Source organism: Oreochromis aureus, linkage group 17, assembly GCF_013358895.1.
Source record: "Oreochromis aureus strain Israel breed Guangdong linkage group 17, ZZ_aureus, whole genome shotgun sequence".
NCBI classification, from domain to species: domain Eukaryota; kingdom Metazoa; phylum Chordata; class Actinopteri; order Cichliformes; family Cichlidae; genus Oreochromis; species Oreochromis aureus.
Window position 1 is genome coordinate 34,674,289 of NC_052958.1, and position 25,140 is coordinate 34,699,428.

The following is a 25,140-nucleotide window of genomic DNA, read 5'->3' on the forward strand; positions in this document are numbered from 1 at the left end:
AAAATATTCTGCGCATTATAAAATGGGGGCCTAACCTGCATCAAGCACGAATGGAAAAGCTTCAGGTCTCAGAAACTTCAGCAGTTGGTTTACTATTTTTTCAGCTTCTTTGAAAAACCATCAAACTTAAAAATTATGATATTTTAGCATTAAAATTTTAATTAACGAGCTTCCGCATTATGGGTGGGTGATTTTTAAGCTCAACATTTTGTCACAATATTTAAAGAACGTTATGCAGTATCAATATTTCTATCAATTTGGAAAAAGCATGCAGTTAGCAGCATTTATAAATGTAAATAGCTGATGAGCATTTTCAAAGTAAGCATAAAAGTAGCCTAGGCAGTATTTTCCCTGGAAATGTTTAAGTATAAGTATAAAATAACTGCTAATACTTAAATTTAGCATAATTATAGTAACTGAACCTTGTAACTGCTCATCTTGTTGTTGGCATATGGCACTTTTATATCACATCAGTAATTTATACTGGTGTTATTGTGGACGATGTCACAGGCCTATTGTGCATACTGGCAGATTAACCATGATAGAAACATAAAAAGTAATTTTGGTAATTAGCAATACTATTAATTAAGGGCAGCTGTGGCATAAACATTACATTGGGAGGTGGGATAAGAAATGTAAGCACTATACAACAAGTCAATATGTACATTTAGACAAATATAAAATGATGAAATTGGTGATAAGGATCTGGGCAGAAACTAGATCATGACTACAGGGCATGGCTGGCAATCAAAGCTCCGCTGAATGAGTCTCCCTCTGCCAGGCCCTCCTATATACTGTAATCACCTCGGCAGTGGCTTCATTATTTGATGAATGGCTAATCAGGTATTAAAATGAAATCGTGTGACATTAGGGGAACAAATGAGAACAGGAAGGAGAGAAAATGAGAGAGGTGGGGGAGCTCTCTTAAAGAAGAGTATGCACAATTAAAGTCTAAAATTAGGATCTTGATTAAATGTTAAACTTTCTCTACTTATTCTGGAGGAAGCTACCATTAGCATTGACGCTTACATTTATTATGACCAAGGCTTGTGTTATCACGCATGCACAAAAGAAGCAGAAGTAAGGCCGTGCATCTGTTGTATGGGTGCAGATCAGTGTGATCGATTTTGTTTTTATGAATCACAAACAGGAAGTATGGTGAATGTAGAAACTGGGATTGCACTGGATTTTGTGATGTATTTTTAAAGAAGATGCATTAAAGAAAGCACAAATTTCTCTCCTCACAAACACGTAGTTGCCCTTAAAAAGGGTATAGAAAACTACAGGAGGTATTGCTCAAGGGGAGCAAAAGGAAACTTGTTTATGCATTACTCTGTGCTGTTTGGAAGAGTTATTGGAGCCCAGAAATATACAGTCAACTATCTCACTGGATGTCTTATCAAGTGGGGTGTCACTTTCACAGCGAGAGCTGGCCTTGGAGGTGTTTACTGTGAGAAGTGTACTGGACAACAAATTAACTGGAGATTGGAAATCAGAAAATAATAAGACCAAGAGCATTGCAAAAGTGATTTGCATGAAAGTGGACTCAAGTCCTGAAAAGTAAATCTCTAAAGCCAGGAAGAGACCATATGAGTGGAAGATAAACATTAAATCATCAGGAAGTATGACAGTAATTAATCTAATATACTCTGCATGTATAAATACAAGAGCAAAAGTACTCAAGATGAAATATCTATTGGTGATCTTAACACTTATTTACCCGCTTAATTGTTTGTCATTTGTTAGGCCATTACAACATCTTGATTGTTTTTACTCTTCAGGCATTCTGCTGCAGATTTGCTGCTGCGCTTCATTGTCCCATTGCAGCAGCCGGTTTGGGCCAAGCTTATCTATTGGCCTCACATTTGACTCTAGAATATTTTGGTATATAGAGGAGTTTACAGTTAATTGAAAGATTGGACGGTGCCCAGGTCATATTCCTGCAAAATGAGCCCAAATCATCACCCCTCCACTGCCGTGCTTGACAGTTGTCGTGAGGTTTTTGTGCTGATATGCTGTTGTGCATTGGGGTCATTCAACTCCACTTTGGTGTCCTCTGCCCAAAAGACTTTGTTCCAGAAGTCTTGTGGTTTGTTCTTTGTCCTTTTTTAAATTGATATACGGAGACATGGTGTCTGTACTGATAATGGGGGCCATGCTGGTGTGAGGGGCCTGTGCTGATCTGTGAAATGTGGTGAAGATTATCATAGTTGTTCTTTTGTTTTCCCGAGCGCCTCATCAATCCATCAACATGTGCTTACTGTACATTTTCTCATCTTTTTTGTATTTGATGAAGGATTTTTCACCGTCTGATTTGTGAACATTAGTAATGAGATGCAAAATCTACAGTTACTATTGTCTTTGAGAAAACTGTCGGTGCCAGTGACTGTTATGAAGAAGTTTGAAATTTGAGCGTTTTCCTGTTTTTGTTTGTTTTTTTGTTTTTAGAGCTCCTTTTAAAATCTGTCTTCAACACCAAAATAGAAATTAAGTTTGGGGGGAAAAAAAGTTAAAGTTATGTGGGAGGTAATTTGCTTTGTGCTTGCATAATATCCCAGTATTGCTTTACTGGTGCTTGTTATAAAACAGCCAGCTGTGTGATTGCTTGAAATGTGTTGTAAATGACTGATGGATCGGTTGTCTGACTTGTAATTTCGCCTGTGTGTGCCTGTTGAGATGATGATTGATTAGTACTTTGGTTGAGACTTTAAAAAAAGCAAATCACTAATGGAGGCTCTGGTGTTTCTCTTTGTTGTTTGACTATGTTTTTAGGAAAATACGGGCGTCACACCAGCCTGCCGTTCCTCAGACCTCCACTCACTACAGCCCTGCTCACACTGGGAAAAGCACACCAGGTCACAGTAACATCTAAATCTCTGAATTGTTTAGTATGTGTGTGTGTGTGTATGTGTGTGCGCGTATTCTGATGTCCTTTCCTTTTACCCTGCAGAATGCTATGTTTGGAAATGGACTAGTCCTCCAGAACCTTTTGCACATGCAGCTGGCACAGCAACAGCTTCTACACATCAAAGACAAACGCATCAGCAGTGTAAGACACCTGTTTGTGTGTCTGTGTGTGATGATTTGCATATGCTAGCGCTGAGGGTTAAACATAGTTGGGGCCATGTGCATATGTGCCCTTATGTTTTTATCTCCAGCACTTAATGCACAGGAAAATGAAACCACATCGAAATCATGCAACCTAATTGCTTCTTCTTTTCTTGTTAAAGTGAGACCTTGAGGTGATGAGTTTCTGTCTGTGTTTTCATTTGCATATTTTTTTGTGTTGCTGAAGTGAAAGTTAAATGTCATGGGTACTGATGTTTGGAGTATTTGATGTTTTTTTTTTCTTTCTTTATCTTTTTTCTTTTTTTAAGCTGAATGATTGGAGTTCATACTGGATACTGTCTCTACATATTTTTTAAAACTTAATCAACCCATAACTTTAACAAGGAGGACCATTTTAAGCTTTCAATTGGCATGTCCATCCATCCGTCCATCCTCTACTGCTTATCTGGGTCCAGGTTCCAGTCTAAGCAGTCAAATCCAGTCCTATTTCCTATTGTTCATCCAGAGGGACATTGAGGTGTTTCCAAGCAAGCCCAGAGATATAATCTCTCTAGCATGTCTTTGGTCTGCCCCAGGGCCTCTTCCCTGTAGGATATACCCAGAATATATCACCCAGGAGGCATCCAAGTCATATGCCTGAGCCAAATCAACTGGCTCCTTTCGATATAGAGGAGTAGTGGCTCTGCTCTCCATCCTACTTGAATGGCCGAACTCCTCACCCAATCTCTACGGGAGAGCCCACCCACCTTTCAGAAACTCATTTGCACCCCTTGTATATATTCTTTCAGTCACTACCCAGAGTTTGTGACCATACGTGCCTGTAGGGAGACTGACGGGTAAATCGACAGCTTTCATCTGTCAGACTGCAAGAGATAAGAGTCTATCCACACCTCCTTTTGCCAAGGGCAACTCCAGTTTGGAACATTAAGTCTAGCCCTTGTCCAGGAGGCTCGAGAGTCCATGTTGTACATTGAGGTGAGCCCATCTACATCCAGCTGATATTTCTCAGCCTCACGTGTTAGCTTTGGCTTCTTCCCCAACCAAAGAGGTGAAGTTCCATGTCCCAAGAGTTAGTTTCATTGCTTTGTAATTGTTGTGGAACATCCAAGTATCACTATTAATTTTGATTTATTTATTTTTTGTGAGGACATTTTAATTTAATCTCTGAAGTTGGGCATTTGAACTCGGGAGTCTATGGGGCTTGACTCGTTCTTGGTGTCGGTCTTGGAGAAACTAGAGTTCTGGGAACTTCAACGCTGGCTTCATTTTCAGGTTTCAGATTGGCACTTGGACTTTTATGAAGATGAGACTGCATATTCTGAGAAATCTGTGCACAGGTCCTGGTAATTCTAAAACTTTTGTGGATTGGATGCTCTGGATCTGCTTTACACAACATTGTATACCTAGCACAGCCCTCTATGGTGGATTCTGTTTGGTTTATAACAACCATCTCCCTCATGCTCCTCCAGTTTAGTTTTTTTTATATATTTTTCTTTGATTTTGCTTTTCTGTACCATTTTTTTGTAATGCTCTTCCTTCTCCTCTTTCATTTCCCCTTTATCAGGTCTCCAGTCTGCTCGGGGACCCGTCCAGACTGCTCATGCAGAAAGCCTTGTCTCTGCGACCTCCAGGCCTCGTGCAGCTGGGGAAAGGCCTCCTGGGAGACTCTCCTACAGGTAAACAGGCTCCATTGTGTAGTGGTTTACACATTTACCTAACAAGCTAAACATCCACAATTTAAGAGTAGACACAAATCCCTGTGGGGTTGCATCAGGAAGTGCGTCCGGTGTAAGAAATCAAAATGTTAATTACCCGCTGTGGCGACCCCTTTATAGCAGGTAAATGGGTAACAAGCACTCTGATCAGATGAGTTCATTTAATTACTGCAAACAAATTAAATCACACTGAAGCATTCAGGCTTTGGTTAATACCTAGTTTAGTGTGTTTGTTTTTGGTTGTCTTGCTCTACTACTTTTGTCTTTTTCTTGAGAGGGAACATATTAATAGTTTAACTAACTGTGTGGCTCCAGAGTGCAGCAGTTTACACATTTGCTTGGCAAGGTCTGTGAAGGTCGCTGGGTCAGTTCCAGGGAGCAGCTGAAAGTAGCGTCTTATTAACATTTTAACTTGGTAGCGCTCCTACAACACAACCTTTATTTTTCCACGTACCAGTTTTCTAAAAATCAATGATTTACTGTTTACAGTGTAACCTTTTGCTCTGTTCTCTCTGCCAAATCCAGAATCTGTTCTCTTTTACATGTTAATAATGAAGGCTCTAAGGTCCCAGAAAAATATTGTTCACGTTAAAGTGAAAGCCATAAATTTTGTGGGTGTTTTCACCCCCGTCCTTTTCCTAATTCTTACCCATGTGTCAGGCTTGTCCCTGTAAAGACTGCTGAATTTTGCCCAGCTGTACGTTACAGTGCGGCGCAGGAAGCTGCAGCAGATTTACAATTCAAATTTCCAGCTGAGAAAAGCTGTGTTGTTTTAAATGGAAATGATATACCGTAGACTTTTTATGTGCATAAAAACAAACAATCATGCCCATGTGCACCACTGTGAGTGTGTCCCTCTTTGATTGGATGCATGAGTTTGCAATTTTGCATACGAACGTGCGTGTCTCTTGTCGGTGTGCGTGTCTGCTGGGGAATGTTGGCTCAAGGCTTGTTAGAGCGGATTCGTTTATTGTGCGATGGAGGCCATTTGTCACAGCAATATTGGATTTATAATAAGTGCTACTGTGCGTGTATGTTCACGTTTAGTGTGTATGTGCATCTTTTACTTATATGTTTGTGCTTTTTTTTTGGCCTGTGTACATTTGTATGGGATTATGTTGCATGTGTACATATTTGTATTATTAAACCCTGGAGTGAGTGAAATATTGGGATTGTGGAGAGCTAAGTGGCAGGCTGTAAATAAACACGATAAGCAGTGATGTATGAGCGGGAAACTTGCTCTCAAATATTACAGCTGGCTCTGCAAAGACGGCCAGGCTGAGTTTCCAGCCGTCTGAGCGATTCGTCTGTGTCCTGAGGAGACACTGATGGTCATCTGTGAAAGCCATTTCGCATGTTTATCTGGCATCTTTCCCAACCGTGCCTTTATTTCCTTTTTTTCTGTATACTATGTTTTTACTTTACTGTTTCTTGAATTTCAACTTTCTGTTATCACTCACCTCTCCTTTCATTTCCTCCTGTTTTTTTTTCTTTTTTTTGCTTTCTTGTCATCTCCCCTTACAGAGTTGGGACAGGAGTCAGTTCCAGCATCTACCCACAATGCCACAGTAGTGGTTTCAGCAGCAGGTGTCATGCCGTACCTCCAGGGTCGGGCTGTAGGAGGAGACCTACCTAGCCACAGCACCCATTCTGTGACTACGACCCCTTCTGCTTCCTCCTCTTCTTCCTCCTCTTCTTCCTCTTCCACCTCCTGTGACAACAGGCAGCCAGCTCCTCCAGGGACGATGGTGAGCGCCCAACAGCAGGGACAGAGCTATTCCTTGGGTATAAGTAGCTCAAGCCTTGGCCCGCCTCCGCCTAAACCCCCTGGAGGAGTTTACACGACAACAGGCCAGCACAGCGGCTCAGACGGCTGCCCCCTGGTGAGGACATCGACCGAAAAACTGCATGCGTGAAGCAAATACAAAATACTTAGACTGTAAATAAAAGATGGCCTTCCAAGTCTGAAAGGAAGTCCAGTTGTAAACCTAGACTGGGCCTGTATGTCTCATTTGACGTATGATCTAAGTAAAAAATGTTCTAATCATTACACCGTTTCAGTTCTTACTTAATACAACATGATATTTATTTTGGGATGCTTTAGGGCGGAGCTATTGAAAATTATGACCTCGCAGTGCCCTTGCTTACCCGTATCGTCCCCTTAATTGGAAGTGTGCTTTAAAAAATAACGAGATGGCGACAGTCAAAATGCTCACAAAGCATTTGATGATGTCCCAGTGGCTACGTCCATCATTTATATACAGTCTTAAAGTTTCAAAATGTGTAATTTGACAGACTGACAAACCAGGCAGCATTACCTGGCCCTCGTTGTCAGTATTACATAATTGTCAACTGATCAAAAGTTTGGTGGAAGTTTCTAGAGATATTGGTGTAATTCTTTAATTTATATATTTATGTGTACGTTGCTGCACAAATTAATATTTGAACTCCAACTGTGACGCAAGTTGTTGATATTTTCTGTGAAACCGATCTGTAACTTATCTCTAGAAATGCTTGTTATGGTCCTAACTCTTTCTACCCTGCAGTCTCTCTGTCTCTTGGGGGGAGGGAGTATTTATTCCTGATTAGCGTTGTCTGCTTTTAACCTCACTGAAAACACACAATACCAAGGGAGCTTTTTGAATAAACAGCCTCAGTCCCTTGAGCACTTTACCTTTGGAAAATGCCTGTAATGCAACCTGTACCCACCTGTCTGTTTTCTTTAAACACCTCACTAAATCTCCTAGACTGGGCCAGGATTAAATACAGCACGGCTACACTAACATCATTATCTCTTATAAGTCTGTGTACAGAGATAATCACAGTGCTGAGGTTCTTAGGGGACACGATTCCAGTCCCAGTACTGTCTTCTCTGAAGTCCCTTTAATAGAGAGAAAGTGTAATTACTAGAGAGGACAATCCTCGCAGGTTTCCACCACCACTTTAGCTCTTCAGTAGCTCACAAAAGTCAGCTTTAGAGCCTCATGTAAAGTTTGTATAATCAGTATTTTTTAGAATTTATGTAACGCAGTGTTTTTCATTAAATCCACAATGTGATACATATTTGGAATAAAGATGGGAAGCAAAGGAAAGCAGCTGTACTTGCCTTCAAACACCTCTAAAAACTAAAACTTGATCTTTATTTGCAGTTCCTGTTGGTGGCAGTGTGAATAATACATTTTATATTCACCTGTCTCTCTGTAGGTAAACAGTGGGCAGAGTTCTTTGTTGGGCGATCCTCCTAAAGAAGTCAGGCTGCCTTCTAATCCTTACCTAAACCTGGCAAGTGTAATGCCAGGAGTAGTTCTGCAAGGTGAGCACACGATCGCACAACAACCATAAAGCTTTTGCACCAGAGTTCACGTCCTGGCTTTTGCAGCACTTAAAAGCATTTTGTGCTCATTTATTAGTCAAGCTTTTTTATACAAGAAAAGCAATTCAGGTCAGCTGGTGATCAATTCTACCACCTCTGTTAATCAGATCAGTTTTAAACACTAAAATAAAATAAAATCAGTTGGAAACCTCATATCAGACACGTGTCCAAAAGCATCTCAATCATGAACAACATGAAACAGGTTCTAGATTATAATTGTCTCTATAAACTGAATTGTCTCTAATTCTTCCGTATTTAACTTATTGTGTAGAGGTGTGGGGAAATATTATAAAAATACACTAAATTACAAAAAAGGGCAGTTTGTGTGATAACCCACACCATTATAATTATTAACACATCATTTGTCGTCCACTCTTCCATAGGCTCAGTGGGAAGCAAAGCCCAAGGAGGACAGCCCAGCTCGGCAGTTTACAACAGCTCAGTCGCTCCTGTGGTCTCCCAGGGCTCCGGCTCCTACTCCCACAGTGCAGCAGCTACGACCGCTGCCCCATACAGCACAGATTCCTCCACTGACTACAGCCAGTACAACCAAGCATACACACAGGTGCTGCCCTACAACACATGCACACGTGCACACACACACACACACTACACAAATATGAATGCTGAATTTTGGGGTCTGTACATTCAGTTAGTGTGAACAAGCATTACTGGGCCTCAAATATGCTATTGATGGATGTGTTGCTGAGTAGATGGATGGATACACAAAGCGCGGTTGGATGGGTGCAGCAGCGACAGGCTGAGCTGTAACTAGGGGAGGCAGGGTGGTGGAAGAGATGGGAATGGGTATGGATATTTGGACAGACAGAATGAGAGTGGATTTGGCAGTGAGCACTGCGTGTCTCCATCTGTCCCTGCTCTCCTCCTCACGCCTAACACTCCACTCAGAACAAGTCCCAAAGCCCTTCTACTGCTTGTTTGTCATCTTTCTTTCTCTTTCTTTTTGCGCTTCTTCCTCCTCCAGCAGTAGGTGACATATCTGATGCTCGCAGCAAGTACCAAACCCCATTTGAAATGTTAATTACACTCTACTCATCCAAACAAATGAGTCATGATTAGATAACCAATAAAACGGTCGGTTTAATTTGTCTGGAAAGACAAAGACAGAGGAGCGAAACGCTGGAGAGCAGGAACAATACTTAATGAATGACAAAGGGGGAGACGCATAAAAAAATTAAAAGGTGGCAAAGAAAAAAAAAACAAAACAATCACGCAAAGACAAGAAAGCACTGTTCACCTGATGCTTGGTAATGTGTGTGTGTCGTAGGAGGCCATGCAGCAGTGGTACCAGCACTATCAGGCGGCACAAGCCCACAGCTACAGCACTGCCGCGCCACAGGACAGCACGGCCGCAGACTACAGCAAGGAGCACACTCAGGTGGCAAACACACACCTGTTTGTGACCGTGTGGGATTTGTGCCAAGTGTTGTTTTTTGTTTCACCAGAAATGATCCATGTATTTCCATGTAAATGTATTTCCTTCATTTCTCCATCCTCGCGTCAGAGTCCTGTCCACTTGAGTTTGCTGTAAATGTGCTCTTTGTGCAAGCAACTTAAAATATTGTGCAACTAACAAAGGAGCTACAGAGCTAAAAAAAAATAAAATGAAAGGAACACTTTTTAATCAGAGTGTAGCATCAGGTCAGTTAAACCTCTGAATATTGATCTGGTCAGTAAAGTAGCAGAGGGGGTTGTTAACCAGTTTCAGCTGCTTTAGTGTTAATGAAATTAACAACAGGTCCACTGGAGGGGCAACAATGAGACAACCCTCAAAACAGGAATGGTTTTACAGCTGGAGGTCACTCACAGTCTTTCCCTCCTCATCATTTCTGACTTTTTGCCACTAGTTTTGTATTTGGCTAGAGTCAGTGTCGCTACTGTTAGCGTGAGGTGATAGCTGGACCCTGCAGAGGTTGCACAGGTAATCCAACTTCTCCTGGATGGTATATGGCCAGAAGGTTTTCTCTGTGTCTCCCAGCGCACAGTCTCAAGAACATGAAAGAGATTCCAGAGACGGGGCTATACAAGGCCCTTAACACGGACAACCTAAGTCTGTGAATGTGTTAACTCGAGAACAGGGCGACTTAGGAGTTTCAATTTGCTACCATAGGTGCATCTACTTAAAATCTTGGATGAATTCCAGTCTCAGTGACGTCAACCTCAACGTCAAGGTCAGAGGTCAAGTTTGAGAACAAGGCGACGTAGGAGGGGCAGTACTGGCTGCCACTTTGTAAAAAAAAATTTTTGTTTGTTTTGAATTCAGCCCTCTGTAGGTTTAACATTTTCATTTGCATCAAACAATGTAACATCCTTTTATTCCTAACATGTTACCCAGTCCAAATTCGGTATGAATATCCAGCATGATTTTTTTCCCCTATGAGATCTAATTTGTTCCTTTAAAAATTAAAGTGTTCCTTTAATTTTTTGAGCAGTGCAAAAAAAACCACAACAAAACTACAATGGATGTGAAATCTTGTTTTCTAGACTCCAACTGTGTCCACCTATGGAGATTACAGTTCCTACATGCAGGCAGTCACTCAATACTACTCCCAGCCTGCAACAGCCAATCAGGGCTACGCCAGCAAGGTAAACACACACAATATAAACTCTTTGAAACACACATTGCTCCCTTGACCAGGTGTTATACCTCAACTAGCTGCTTGGAGAAGAAGTGAAAACAAAATCCTGTGCACAAGTGTACGCACGAACAAGCACACACACGCGCACACACACACACACACACACACACACAGCCTCCGTATCCGTTCACTTCAGTTATCATGCATGTATCAGCGAAGCCGAAGAACCCAGCGTGTCCCAGGGATAAGCATTTTTACACAAGTTAGTCATTTGTCTTCTTAAATTAGTTAGAACATACAAATAATTCATATTAGCGTAAGATAAGCTCATTTAGATTGTCCGGGACCATACACACACACACACACACACACACACACACACACACACACACACACACACACACACACACACACACACACACACACACACACACACACACACACACACACACACACAGATACAAAGTGAAGCTCTTGAAAAATCCAAACAGCTTCCTATCCTGCAGACAGAGGGTAAGCTATCTACGCGTGCTGGCACTAACATGAAGTTCGTCCGCATGTTTATTTGGAGAGGTTGACCTCTCGGCGACACCGATACCCTGTTAGAGGGAACGCATCACTCTGCACCCAGCAGCTGATGCCAGCCATCTCCACACACAATGAGCAGCCAAATCCAGGCTTATCTGCTGCTGCTGCTGCTGGAGGATGTGAGCATATGTGCGTTACTCGTGGGGGGACATAGATCAGGTTCACGTTGTGATGAATCGGGTCTCGCCTCCCTTTTGGGGACTAAAAGTCCCTTTGAGGTAAATCATAAATGCTTTTTGGAGGAATAATTAGTTAGAGTAAGGCTCCAGGATGAATAAGTGTAAGGCAAAAGTAATGTCCTCTGACGTAATGGAAACACGACTGCATGTAAGATGTTTTCTTAGAAGATGATGTCATAGATCTTATTGCACAGCTGGCTTTGCACCCTGGCCTCCTGAGCTCGCTCTGGGTGGAAATTTTGATAACTCTGCCTGAGAAATCCTTCATATCATTTGACAAAGGCGTTACATTGAGCTGTGTACATGTCGGCATGAGTATTTTGATTTGGCCTGGTTGCCCCGGAGAGTAAGCCCCTGCGACAGGAAGCCGGTATGAATGAGCCTGCCTGTAGTAAACACTGATATGCCTCATAACAGACACTAGAGGGCAGAAAAGCTAACATGAATGAAAACACTTAACACTTTTGTCAGTTATTTTCTCACGTTATAAGATTCTGTCAGTCTAAATGTTAACACGCCAACAAAAAACGGCTTCAGAAACCATTTTCCTTGGTGTCCTGAGTATACCTTTGAATCGTATCAATAAATAAGCTACTACCATTTGTTTCTGTGTTTCCTGTAGGAGGTGGAGGTGTGTAAGCCTCTGGGAGTGTCCCTGCACGCGGTCAGTAATGGCGCGGCTCCTCCCCCGGCCGTCCTACCTGCCGCCGCCGTGCTCCCAGCTTACAGCACGCTGCCCTTAATGCCCGGCTTCCTCGGGGCGCCGCACCCATCGGCGGCCGCACCGAACCCTGTCACACACGCACACACCGCTGCTGCGGACTGGAACACCTATTACTATGTAAGTAAAGAACAATCCATGATCCCGTACGAGACACAAAACACATTTTTTTGTCTCCATTCTTTTAGGGGTTTTTTCTCCTTCCTTTTCATTTCCTTTTGAAATCATGACACACTCGTCTTGGGCCAAATAACAACAATTCAACATTTCATATTGCAGCTAAGTGCTTCCCAGTTTCCTCCACAGCTTCTGATATTAGAGCGCTGCACTCGTTGTTGACAGTGGGGATCTGGGAGGAGGGGGTTGCTGCTCATCCTGTTAAATTGAAAAGTGATATATTGTGCTAACCTTTTCTGTATGCCTTTATGTGTAGTAGGGCAATTGTTGCTAGTATAATAAATATGTGTAGAGATTATTGTCTGTACTGCAGGAGTATTTGTCTGTGGTTAGCTTTAAAAAAAAAGAGTTGCTGAGGGTGCGACTGATTTACAATAAAAGCAGAGAAATTGCTGGGATGTGGCTCTATGCTCCCTGCATAGATGTTTCAAATTAAAAGCTGCTATACTGGGTCAAACGTTAGGATCCGTTCCTTTCCTTGTAGGCCTTTTAATATGAAAGAAGAACAGGAAATAGGCACTTTAGACTGAAACAAACACAAAAACAGTTGCTAAAAACAATAAAGCTGAGCTCCAGGCAGCAGTGTGATGTGTACAGATTGATGTCAGTGCTGCCACTGATTTAAATACCAGTTCCCATTTGAAGGTCTATGCTGGTCTGTATTAGCTGCAGTAGCTCCACACGTTTCTGCTTTCAAACCCAACAGTGCAGTGTTATAAAGCCTGCTTGCTTAGAATTTGTTTCCTCTTTTTTCTCTCTTAAGTCTAACCAGTAGACTACCATTCAGTGCAGCTTTTATTTATGTTTTTCCCCGCATAGTTGAAGGCCGTTAAAGCCACTCAAGGAGACAAGGAGGTGGAAGAGATTCACAGAGCGAGAGAGAGTGCACAGTGACGTAAACAGACCGGGGCCAGACGTCTGAGCTAAGCCTCATCTCCACAAAGATTTACATTTGTTTGTGCAGCCAGCCTCCAGCTCTGTCTCACAGAGGCAAAGACCTCTACGCTACTACACACGAATGCATGCAAACTCAGGATTTTTGCTTATTCGTCAAAATTGCACAAACCTGTACGCTTCTTTGTCACCAACCTATGTTAGTTGATCATTTCAGTAATTTAGGGTTAGTCTCCTGCAGATCATTAGCATGGCTGCACTTGTTTCAGTAAGATGCAGAAAACAAAATGTTTAGTGACTTGTTTTTTTTATGTCAAGTAATGCACTGACTGCAGAAACTTATAGTAGCGGACAACCCAAGAAGTCCCGAGATGAATGAAATGAATAAAAACAAAATTTTCAGCGTGTCTCTTTGAAGTGGCAGTTGTGACAATATTATTTTGGTAAAATGGTCTGAAACCAAGAGTAATATTCCTGGGATAAACAATAAAGCCTTTCATGATAATAAAAAAAGATTTCCTTTGTATTTGAAAATGAAATATAAGGTTTTTATCGGTGACTTTCCAACTTTTTCATACACGTCCAGGTCAAACGTCCATAATCCCTCCTCACCTCTGCCTCCCCTTCTCTTCTTGTTTCTAACCCATCAGAACCAGACGAGGGGCCATAAGAGGGAGTATCCTCAGCTGGCAGTCCAGGAAGTGACGGCATCAGATGGGGCCTACATCGGGCAGCACTCACAAGGCCTGGGAGGGCAGTACGCTGACTACTTTAAGAGGAAGAGGCTCTAGTTTGAACCGAACCACCTTGAAGCCTAAAAGCTTAGGGGAGGGAGGCGCAAACAGCTGGATGTCACAGCTCCCTCTAGTGGCCTTTCTGTGGCTGCCATTTTGCAATCCTACAAAAGTCAGTGTTGAGTTTGGAAGATTTAGGTTTGCAGATGGCTCGAGTGAAATGAAGCCATAGTGCTCTTTGATCTTGGCACGTATGTACACACACACGCACGCACACACACACACACACATATATATACACACAGTGTTATTTTTGTCCTGTTCAAGCCTTAACTCTTTAACTTAAGCTGTTGTTTCACAGTCAGTGTGTTAACTGTACTTAACTACTATTATCTTGTACAATTTTTCTAATATATCATGTAAATTGAAGTATATTGCATCTGTACGTACAAGCTGCTTTTGTATTTGCAAGCAGGGCGGCCCGCCGTCTGCCTCTGAAACTGTCTTAGGACTGGCCATGCAGCCAGCTATCTCTCCCCCCCCCCTCCCCATCCCAGTCTCCCTTTTTTTTTTCAAAAGACTGAACGTGTCTGATGTCGCACACTCGCCCTTTGATTTGTCAGCCAGTCTGACATCTGTTTGTTCTCGCTTCCCTCTTTTTTCTCTTTTCTTTTTATTAGACCAGGTTTCTCTTTAAACCCCCCCTCCCCCCGCTGAGAATTAGAGTACGTGTGTGTGCGTATTTATGCACGTGTGTGTGTGCCGCTTTGCTGTATCTGTAGGAAATGTCAGCCATTTCAATCCCAAGGTTTGGGAGCACATCAGGAAAAAAAGGGCCTAAACCAATCAAAGCCCTTAATTTAATTACTAAAGCTTCCCTCAATGAATGGACTTTTCTTACAATGACTGGATGGATAATAAAAGGCTGGTGTAAATACTGCAGTGTAATACAGAATATATAAAGCCATGTGTAACAGACAATATCACATACAATGGATGTTTCTGAGCTCCTCTGCGAGCCTGTTGTACAACATGAATGAAGGTAAAACCTTTAGTGTCTGATTTGTTTTGTTTATACCTATACTGTTATATATTTGTAATATAATAATATTCCGAGGCAATTCAAATAATTTAGTAATCAAAGCAGGTTTCGAGTGTGTTTGCTTTTGCGAATAAAGTTTTACTCAAATCGCTATAAAAAACGTGCTGTTGCTTCTCTCGTGAGGAGCAAAACTTAGCTGGATGAAATGATCAACTGATGGCTGGCGGTGGTGAAACAGCTTCAGGGCCACCTTAAAAAAACAATATAAGCGGTTTGTTTTTAGCCAAAAACAAAAGCATTTAGTCATTACTGAGAGATTTAACTGGCAGTGACATTTGAAAGTCATTTTGGATACATTTGCATGGTGTGCATATTGCATAAGTCGCTGTTATAATAAAACAGTAAGATAGTATGCTGTATAAGATGGTCTGTACAATTTTCAGCGCTTTTTTATTTTTCTTTTTTTGCACACAAGATGCTACTAACATGCTGCTTTGCATGTGAGTTTCTGCACTTTAATTTCATGCTTGTAGGGAGGGTCTTTTTTATGTGTGTGTTTGGGGGTAAATTATCAAAGTGGACCTATTCTGCTCATTACCACCATTGACAATCTTGGACTCTGCTAGAGTAGCTTTGCATGATTTACAGGCTTACACTGGGCTTCATCCCCTTACTGAAAAAGACCACGCCCCCTCTTTAGGTCGACTTTATTCTGATTGGTCCTCAAAAACAAAATACCTCATTATTTGAAAATGTGTTCTTATGAAGAAAACCATAATAGGTCCACTTTTATGTGCATTTTTCTGCCGGTGAGATATTTGTGGCACAGACAGTATCCAGGCAATGTGTGCAATGTTCATTACAGAGGAGAGGGCTTACGTTTTTTTCTTCATAATGGTTTGGATTTTAGGTTTGTGCATGCGGTCCTCTGTGTCTAACAAACTGGCAATAACTAAGGTTCCTGCTTCTCCTGCTGGAAGGTTGAATGTAGAACTTGTGCAGAAGTTTGCAGTGTCAACAATTTTGCCGTTCACGCAGCGCCAAGTGAAACTTTCCTCCTCCTTCCTGTCTGTCTTCACGTTCTGCTCAAAATCAATTTTTTTTAATATCCCGTGCAGAAAAATACATATGTTGTTATGGCAACCACACTGAAAAACACATGCTCCCAACTGGTGTGAACACCAGTGACTGGTGATATCAGATAATGTTCACACGCTCGTTTAGTCCAGATAATCTGGTGCGAGTTTGCTGCCGCCGGTGTGACGGGTGTGCTGAATGTCAGGATTGTTCTTAAAATGGAAAAAAAAACAGTAAATTGTGGGCAATAAACAGACATGCTCACCTTCCTGTTTTCCGTTCCGTCTTTTTCTGCTGGTTTGCAATAAATTGGACTCTCACATGCTCCGTGATGTCGCAGGTCTTCAGATTACAGTGAAGCCAGTGAAAACTGTCGCACAACTTCCCCATCTCACAGCTCCACCCCATTTTATCGGAACGCCTCTTGTCTTATCTTTATTATTTTATTAGCCATTTAAAGGCTATGAAACTTTAAGATGGGCTGAAACATTCCCCTAAATCTCTCTTTGAAGTTCATTTTGAGAACATGGGTACAACCCTGAATACAGCAGCAGCTTTATATCCCTGCACAAACTGAAAAGTCACCAGGCAGAAATCTTGTAACTAAAGCTGAGACTCAAAACACATGCACATCCAAATGATTAAAGTGCACTTATTCTGCTCATACCTCCACATTGTTGATCTTGTTGGACTCTAGAGTAGCTTTGCATGATTCACAGCTTACACTGGGCTTCAGCCACAGACTTAAAAACACCACCCTGATTGGCCGGTTCTGGGAAACAAAAGGTGCATACCTGGAGAGCTGCGTGGCACAGAGGTGGAGGAGTATAGTAATTAAAATCATGTGAGCATTGTCACAGCATATGTCTGTCCCAGTACCTTCCCGTTACATACCTGTAAATTTAAAAGCACAGCAGCAATATGAATTTGCACATTAGATAAGTTCAATATCTGCTGAGCTGTTCTCTTAGATGGCTCCTTTGTTAGAAATTAAGGAGAGTGAACCTCGTTTGGCCCATGAAGTCTGTGTCAACAGTCAATCAACTTCCACGTGACCCTCTCAAGCACTTCTTTTAATAGATTACTTTCCCCCCTGCTGTACTGTGCTTTGCTCGAGTCTCCTGTGAATCAGCTCAAACTGCTTCAGTAGATTTTATGGCGATGTGGTCGTCTGGACTAGTTGGCTGTGCGGCCTGTCTCGGGGCCACAGTTTGATTTGCTTCCCAGCACCGAGTGCTTTAAAATAAAAATAAAAGCTGGACTCCAGCTCTGCTCTTCTTCTTTTTCTGTCAGGTGACAGCTCTCACCTCCACCTCTTTTAAGTTAGAAGCGCCCGTCTGTGTCAGCCTCTGTGTGTGTGTTATGAGCAGGGCCTCTGTTTGTGTAGATGAACAGCTGAGGCAGCAGACTTTAAAATGCACTGTTTGCTTTTCTGCTTTCCTGCCTGCCTGCCTGCCTATCTGTCTGTCTGTCTTCCTAACTGTCCAGTCTGGATCCTCTTACTAAAGTCAGTGACGCCTGAATTATTTTAGTGGTTTTTCATCAGTTGTTTTTTGTCTGCGTAGTGTTGTTACTATGTACAATATTGCAGAACGTTTGAAAACTGTGGACTAAATCCTTTCGATTTCATCAAGCTTGGATCTTTTAGACCTTGTTTTCTATCACAGAAGTACCTTTGCTCTTTTTAAAACATTTTTATTCATTTATAAAACTTCCCAGAAAATGTATTCAAAGTCAGGAAAGAATTGTCTGAATAGTTTGGAACTCAGCCCCCAGTGAGCTAAGTAAAGAAATGAGATTCAGTGTAGTGCCATTGTTTGAATGTACTGGTTTATTAAGACTTGGCAGTAATTCTATTCTTCTTCTCATATTTCAGCGTTAGCGATGTTAGCTGGTGTAACATTAAACAGGTGGCATTGTTGAGCTAACGCGCCCCGCTGTCCTTCTCTGCCCAGTTCACACAGACCTTGTCCTTCCACTATTCAAGCTGTTATTCGTCAGCCACTTGGGATAAACAGAGCAAACGTGTTCTGCAAGAAGTTTTTTTCAGTTATTGATTACATTTGCATCTAAGAGAAGTGTGCAGAGGCCCCTATAGACTAAGCACATAAGAGAGGGAAAGCACAACAATGAAATTAAACATGCAAAAACCCAAAGGTTAAAAGAGAAATTGTTACAGTCCCAGGATCTTTTAAGGGCACTAATAAGCAGCAGTGCTACAAGGCCCATCAGGCTCATAAACTGTAAATAAAAGATGGGCCTGTGAAAAGTCAACCTGCATTTTTTAAAATCTTCATGGCCAGTAGGGGGCGACTCGTCTGGTCTAAGAAAACGATCCTACTTTTTGCTCTCGAGGTCTCACTGTCTTGTTTCAGGTCGTCTTCAACGTGTGTATTTTAGTAAAATGTGATTCTCTTGTAGTGAAATGAAAAAGCAGGATATGATTTCAGTACTGACTTTGTAACTGACTTGCTGCCGTGTGGTCATGCAGTGCACTCACGTTTCAAACCATTGTGGCTTCACTAAACTGTGAAAATTATCCCACAAAACAGCATCCATTTTTGTTTGCTTAATATACAGTGTACAGTTGTTCCTCTTCCCTGTCTTCACTTGTCTGCGCAGGTCAAAGAGTCCATCCTGTGTGCTGGTGTCTGTTTTTGTAGCGCTTCACCTGTTTGTTTTGGGATGTCTAGATTTAGGCTTTTTCTCTTTTTCCTCTCTGTCTGCTTTGTCCTTTGGGGCTGCTAGAGAAACAGCTACACCATCCTCACTTCAAGCCCAGTGTTATTTTTTAAGCTCTTCCTTCACTTCTGCTTTGATCATGAACATTGCGCGTCTACCAATAGCAAATATGCATCGTTAAACTGTGTTTGCCACAGCTTCCAAACTTCCATTTGTCACCCCTTCAGTAAATACCTCCTTTGTTTCGAAGCTCTCTTAACGTTACTGAATTTGCACATTATGAGTTGAGCCAGGGGGGTGACTTTAGCTGGTGCTGTGTACGCGCTTATGGGACTGAAGCTCTCTGAAAATGGGCTTCTGACAGCTAATGGGAGTAAGGAGAGACGGGCTGAAAGAAAGAGAGCGATGGATAAACAACTCCAGCTGCCTTCAGCTACTCAGCCTGCAGGAATATCTTTTTCTTTTTTTAAAATTCTGTCTGCTTGCTCAGTGAAGTGTTTCTGTCTGCCAGACTCCTGCATGTTGCATGTACCTGTAGAGCTGTCACACACACACACATACTCATACTCCAGCACACTGGAAAATGTCTCCTCTCATTTGGTAGAATATGAGTATTAGATGGACTCTGAAACACCATTTTCCCACTTCGCTCTGGCGCAGTTCTTCTGTTTAGAGCAGAATCTCAATGAAGACATAAGACATTCATATAATTAGGCGTGTTAGAGTGAATCATCCAGCCTCCTCAACAAACTCAGAAAAACATTCATGTGCTCCGAGAAAGGTTCTACAGCAGCTTTAACTGTGGACCCAGAGACGTGGCTTGGACATGACTGATTACTCAGAACATTTTCAAATGCAGCTTTATGCAGGACAATCCAACTAAATTAGTACCAGGTACATTTTAAAGGATAAGACTGTGTGTTTCTATTATTGTCATCCATTCCATTGCAATCCCATTAGCTTCAAAGAATGATTTTAAAAGATCCTTGCAATCCTGGACCTGGTTGTAGTGACGGTTTTATTTGAGAAGGCATGTGTTGGGACTGTTTGGCCTATATTATCACGCCAACTGGCGAAAGCAGAACTGAATGTGCTGTCGGATAAAAACGAGGGCTTACAGTAGCTGGGAAGTGTGTTTATCCCATCTGGGTTTTACACGGAGATTGGTTGGTTGGCCCTTATAAGTTTTAAAATGATTTCTACATTGACAAGAGGCACCTGAACGCACCTTTAGTTCGTGAGAGGGCGGGGGGAACGGGTCACCAGCCTTCAGCCTTCAAACAGAAAGTAGAAACTGTGACATGTCTGACTGGCAGTTTAACACAGCTGAAAATGATACACTGCAGTTAATGCATAGCGTCTGTAAATACATACACCAGGGGGTGCTGTGGTGCTGGCTCAGTTCAATTCACTTTTATTCATATAAATAGTGCTTTATATTAAGGTAAAGACCCTACAACAATCACATGACCCCATATGAGCAAGAGTGGGAAGGAAAAACTCCCCTTTAACAGGAAGACTATGAGGAAAACAGGACAAAAGGCACATTGCTGATAGTTAATCATTTGTGCTGTCCAGTAGGATTTTGGGAGAGAATTACAGGTTTTTGGTTTCACTGTGCCTAAACCAAACCTTTGCATTCTGGAGAGTTTTTAATTTGTGCATTTAAACGCTTGGTGCAGTGTAATAACTCAACATTTTTGACTTTGTCATTTGCCTCCCATCACAAGCTACAGGTCAAGATTCACTGGTGTCACTTCTCTTTTCTCTATGTTGTTAAAAAAAAAAAAAAGAACCTGTGTTGCAATATTATAATCTTCCTCCCAATATTCACAGTACAAATACCAATTTTTATGGCTTTCACTAATGTTGAGTTCCAGTTCCTTTGTTTTTGTTATCGGGTATTGTTATATGGGTTAGATTGGTAAGATAAAGGGCAGTTTCTTTATTTTCTGTGCCTCTCTGTACCACCAGCTACATGTGACGGCCTCCTGACGATTGTACACACGAACTGAAGGATGCTCTCCAGTCTTGTGTTGCGTGGTTGATTTTTAGACTTTAGAGCTCTGGATAAACTATGTGCAAATGCAACTTTAACAGAAAAAACAAATGAGTTGTTAATAGACTGGAGCTATATAAATGACATGAAAAAACAGTCGGGCTGATTGTCTGAGAGCTCCGTTTCCATTAGAAGAGAAAATGTTGTGTCTTGTGCAGTTTAGTTGAATTGTGATTTATTTGTTTGTAGAATTTGCACAAACACAGCCAAATCCACAATTTTCTTTCTTCTTTCTGTTCTTGTGTAAACTGAGCTCCCTCTCAGCATCAGTGCAATGCCACTGTACTCAATATGTATCCTGCGTATTACACAAGACCAGCGTTGATGCTGGACTTTGCAATAGTGAATGACTGCGTGCGTGTGTTGATCACAAAGCTTTGCAATACTCAAGTATTTCTGAGGGTTTTTTTCTAACACATTTTAATGGCTGTAGATGAATCTAGGATTTGCTGTTGCTTATTGCTTTGTAAACAGCTTCTGCTTTTTAAGTATGTGGAGTTTATTTTGTGTTTTTTTTTTTCTGACCTGAAATATACAGTAGATTTTGCAAAAGTTTTATATCACACTTACATTGATATTGTTTTACTGTGAATAAGGTCTTTCTAGAGCAATCTTAGCATGCCTACTTGCAAACTGTAATGTACAGAACCAACTGTTTTCAGAAGGTGATGATACTGAATTTGGACTAACAGACAAAACACGACACAAACATTGATTTTATTTATTTTTTTCATGGTGTATTTATGGATAATTTTAAATTCCATAAGTCATACTTACATCTTTTTTTTTTGAAAAATATATATTTCTTTTGTCTTATTTAGAGCAGAAGGAATTGTCTTTTACATTCCTAAATAAAATGTGGGCTGAAGCACATCCCTCTCCTGTTGTTGTCGCCTTTATGTAGACTCTACTGTTTCTGGGGTTGACATACATGACTGAGCGTAAAGTTTCTTGCTGCATATCTAAAGCCCTCTGCTCAAATGTTACAACATACACATGGATAAATGCACATATACACTGTAAAATGCACAGACGATATGACTGTTGGAGAAATTATACTTTTTTAGCAAATTGGGGGGAGAAAAGGCTTGCACACGATGTATAAAATCACCACTTTTCCTATTGTTACATCATCTAAACGTCCCTCACAGACAATCCGCAGCAGTGAGAATTGGCTCTACTTCAAAAAATGAATCTATATATTTGATATACAGTATTTGTGGTTCTGACTAAAAGCCCCATAACAGCAGAGAAAAGTAAAAGTAAAACTGTACTGCCCTCAAGTGCCTCTCGCAAGTATTGTACTCACAAACAACATTCGACTGTTAAGCTATAACAGATCCATCCATTACATCGAAAGAACACAAAAAATAACAGATTTTCAGTTCTTGTGCAAACGCAGTGCTTGCATTTTTTCAAATGGTCCACAAAATTGCCAAAACGCTCAAAAGATTTTAATTTTCTTGTTAATCAGGAAAAAAACGTGGAAATTACAAGTAAGAACTGATGGTTTTTAACCGTGCAAGTATTTAATCTGTAAAACAGTCATGACAGTGGGGTGGAAGGAAAAATGTTGAATGACTACTGGCTCTAATGACATGCCACTTCTCTGTGACTGCATGTGCACATCACGAACAGCTAATCCAGATGTTTATCACACATAATTCCTAGGCTCAAATCTGGCAAGTTTCTCCCAAAAAGAGGAGTCCATGAAACAAAACAGCAGTGGCACAAAACTCTGAAGCCACAGCTTGGATATCTGTGGTTATGTTCCATCTTCTTTATCCCATCCATCCATCCATGCAAGCTTCTCTAGCGTGATTTTGCCAGCTAGCCATCCCAAATAAGGCTGTGATGTAACCATTATATGCAGGCAAAAAAAGAGTCCCTTCCTTGGCTTTTTTTTTTTATCTTTCCATTGTCCATCATCAAGAGTCCTGCATAATTCGAAGGTCTTTGGGCCACAATACAGTGCAAATTGTTTATAATATTCAAGACAGCTGGAAGTAAGCGATCAGGTCATGTAGTATAGAATAAGGCTAAAATATTTTTCTAATACGCTTAACTGAAAACAGAAAATCTGAATAAATGTGAAATAAAAACGTTAAAAAATATAGCTGACTATGCCATGGTAGTTAAAAGTTTAAACGTGAGTATGAAGGAGCGGACTTTACAATAAAGCTGCGCGAGCAGATGCTGATCTGAAGGAGGGGCAGGGGTCAGGATCTCCATTTGCATCCAGACTGGCAAGCAAAGTCCGCTTCACTGCAAGCGCCTCAGAAAGTTGGTTGGCTGTTTTGTTGCTGCTGCTGCTGCTGTTGGGCGAGCTGTTGAGCGGTGGTGAGCTCCTCGATCAGGCGCTTGAAGGTGATCCTCCTCTCGGGTGACTGCTCCCAGCATCTTCGCATCAGCTCATACACCTGTCAGGGAAAAAGAAACAGCAATCAAAAGAAGTTTCGTTAAAAATTAAAACTCTAACAAAACTGCAGCAGCTCTGACTCGCTACACTTTTACATCTGATGCTGTCAGTTTTCCTTGGAGGGATGCTTAAATGCCTGAAACCTCAGCGTGACCTGACTGCATGTTAAAACTCACTGAATCATTTTCATTTAACATAAAACCAAAGATTACATTAAAACCGTTCCCTATTTAGTTCTGCTTAAATAGGTCAGGAAAGAAATGAGTGTCCCTTTACTGAAGTATGCCATAAAAGCACAGTGAGGATACTGCTATTATTAGCAATATTTCAGGAAGTCAATCCACATCTCATGTAAATCAGACATTTCTACAGAAACCGACATCAGCAGTTTCTGTAGAAATGTCTGAAAAAGATATCTAAAACCAGCATCAGTGGTTAACGGTTCTTCTTTAAAGAGCGACGTTATGAAAGGAACCCAGTTTGTGAGTGAAAAACTGGTGATTGCAGTAAGAAATTACTGGATTACAAGTGAGAACGTCTCATTTTTGTACCCAGCAATGCAAAGATGAATGTCAACTATTTAAGGTAAAAACTCACAATGAATGAATACAATGCATCACACATTAAGAGGCCCATATTTACCTTCTCTTGAAGCCTACTGTTGCTGTTGTTTTTCTTTCAATATGCTGTATTTGAATTTGTGTAAAAAACAAAAAAAAAACAAAAAGCCAAGTCATTACTGCTGGTAATACTTACAGAGTCAGGACAGTCCTTAGGACATGGCAGCCTCTTTCCTTCTTGCAACACCTTCACCAATCGGATGATAGTCATCTGACCATGAGTTTTACCAATCATTTCAAGGAAGCACTGTGAGGGTAAGGGCAAGGGGAGGTTACAAATGGAAAATATGCTACACGCTGAGCTTTCTCTACTTTTATTTAGATGTGGGCCATGGAAATACAACTTTAGTCATAGCAGTGCTGAACACACACACTCTGTGTTGCAGGTTTAATGGCTTTTATTTTCTAGCTTCCATAATTCTTCAATCTTTCTAATTTGTGCAGGTTTATTAGTGCTTCTGGAAGCAGCAAAAAGCCTGATGTAAAAAGATGTTAATGATAAAATGAGCTCTTAGCATTGGCTCGAGCTACTTTGGAAAGCTCACGGTGGAGTCTATCATCTGCCACTCTGGCCAAAGACCAACACCATCTGCTACATACAAATATGTGTTTGCCATTTACTTTACACGACTGGCACAGTACATGTACTTAATGCAGAATCGCAGATAGGAAATATTAGTAAGAAAGTGCTGCACACTTACCGTCATCGGGCTCTTGGCAGAGTCGCAGTAAGTGAGGAGTTCATACATCGTCACCCCAAAGGACCAAACATCTGAAGCAAGGTAAAACTTACAGAGAGTCAGACACTCTGGAGCATACCTGAAACACAAAAAGCATAAAGGCTCAGTCACTGTGACAGTTCCTTCTTCACGCTCCCACTATACTGAGAGGTTACTGAGCAACATATAGTGTCCTCAACTGTATGTTAACAGCAGAGCTAAATATTACACTTGTGTCGCTGTGGAACTGTCACAAGGTTACAAAACCTGAGAGGTGCACACACCCAGCCCAAACAGCACCAAAGCACGGCTTGTGCCAACGGATGTGACGTCACTTTTGGTGACGTGTGTGTGAGTTGGAGAACAGAAGGTACAATGGGCCAGTAATAGTTCACCATTATTAAACACTGTTTCCTTGTTATTTGTTATCTTAGTTTAAAAAAACATAATTAAAGCTGCTTTAAAGAGATTA

General features: G+C 41.3%; 2 protein-coding genes across 4 annotated transcripts in view; one reads left to right on the forward strand and one right to left on the reverse strand.

Moving 5' to 3' along the window:
- Positions 1-21,464, forward strand: part of raver2 (ribonucleoprotein, PTB-binding 2) — a 100,063-nt gene extending 78,599 nt beyond the window's left edge. For both annotated transcript variants that reach the window (XM_039601120.1, XM_031760226.2), the window contains 10 exons: positions 2,773-2,855; positions 2,951-3,049; positions 4,634-4,745; positions 6,309-6,667; positions 7,989-8,097; positions 8,541-8,722; positions 9,446-9,556; positions 10,663-10,764; positions 12,147-12,365; positions 13,967-21,464. In XM_039601120.1, coding sequence (XP_039457054.1) covers positions 2,773-2,855; positions 2,951-3,049; positions 4,634-4,745; positions 6,309-6,667; positions 7,989-8,097; positions 8,541-8,722; positions 9,446-9,556; positions 10,663-10,764; positions 12,147-12,365; positions 13,967-14,107 — 1,517 coding nt within the window. In that variant the 3' untranslated portion in view covers positions 14,108-21,464. The remainder of the gene's footprint in view (positions 1-2,772; positions 2,856-2,950; positions 3,050-4,633; positions 4,746-6,308; positions 6,668-7,988; positions 8,098-8,540; positions 8,723-9,445; positions 9,557-10,662; positions 10,765-12,146; positions 12,366-13,966) is intronic.
- A 157-nt stretch (positions 21,465-21,621) lies between these two features.
- jak1 (Janus kinase 1) overlaps positions 21,622-25,140 on the reverse strand; it is a 31,315-nt gene continuing 27,796 nt past the window's right edge. For both annotated transcript variants that reach the window (XM_031760271.2, XM_031760270.2), the window contains exons 23-25: positions 24,651-24,768; positions 24,086-24,196; positions 21,622-23,330 (exon numbers count right to left, since the gene is read on the reverse strand). In XM_031760271.2, coding sequence (XP_031616131.1) covers positions 23,187-23,330; positions 24,086-24,196; positions 24,651-24,768 — 373 coding nt within the window. In that variant the 3' untranslated portion in view covers positions 21,622-23,186. The remainder of the gene's footprint in view (positions 23,331-24,085; positions 24,197-24,650; positions 24,769-25,140) is intronic.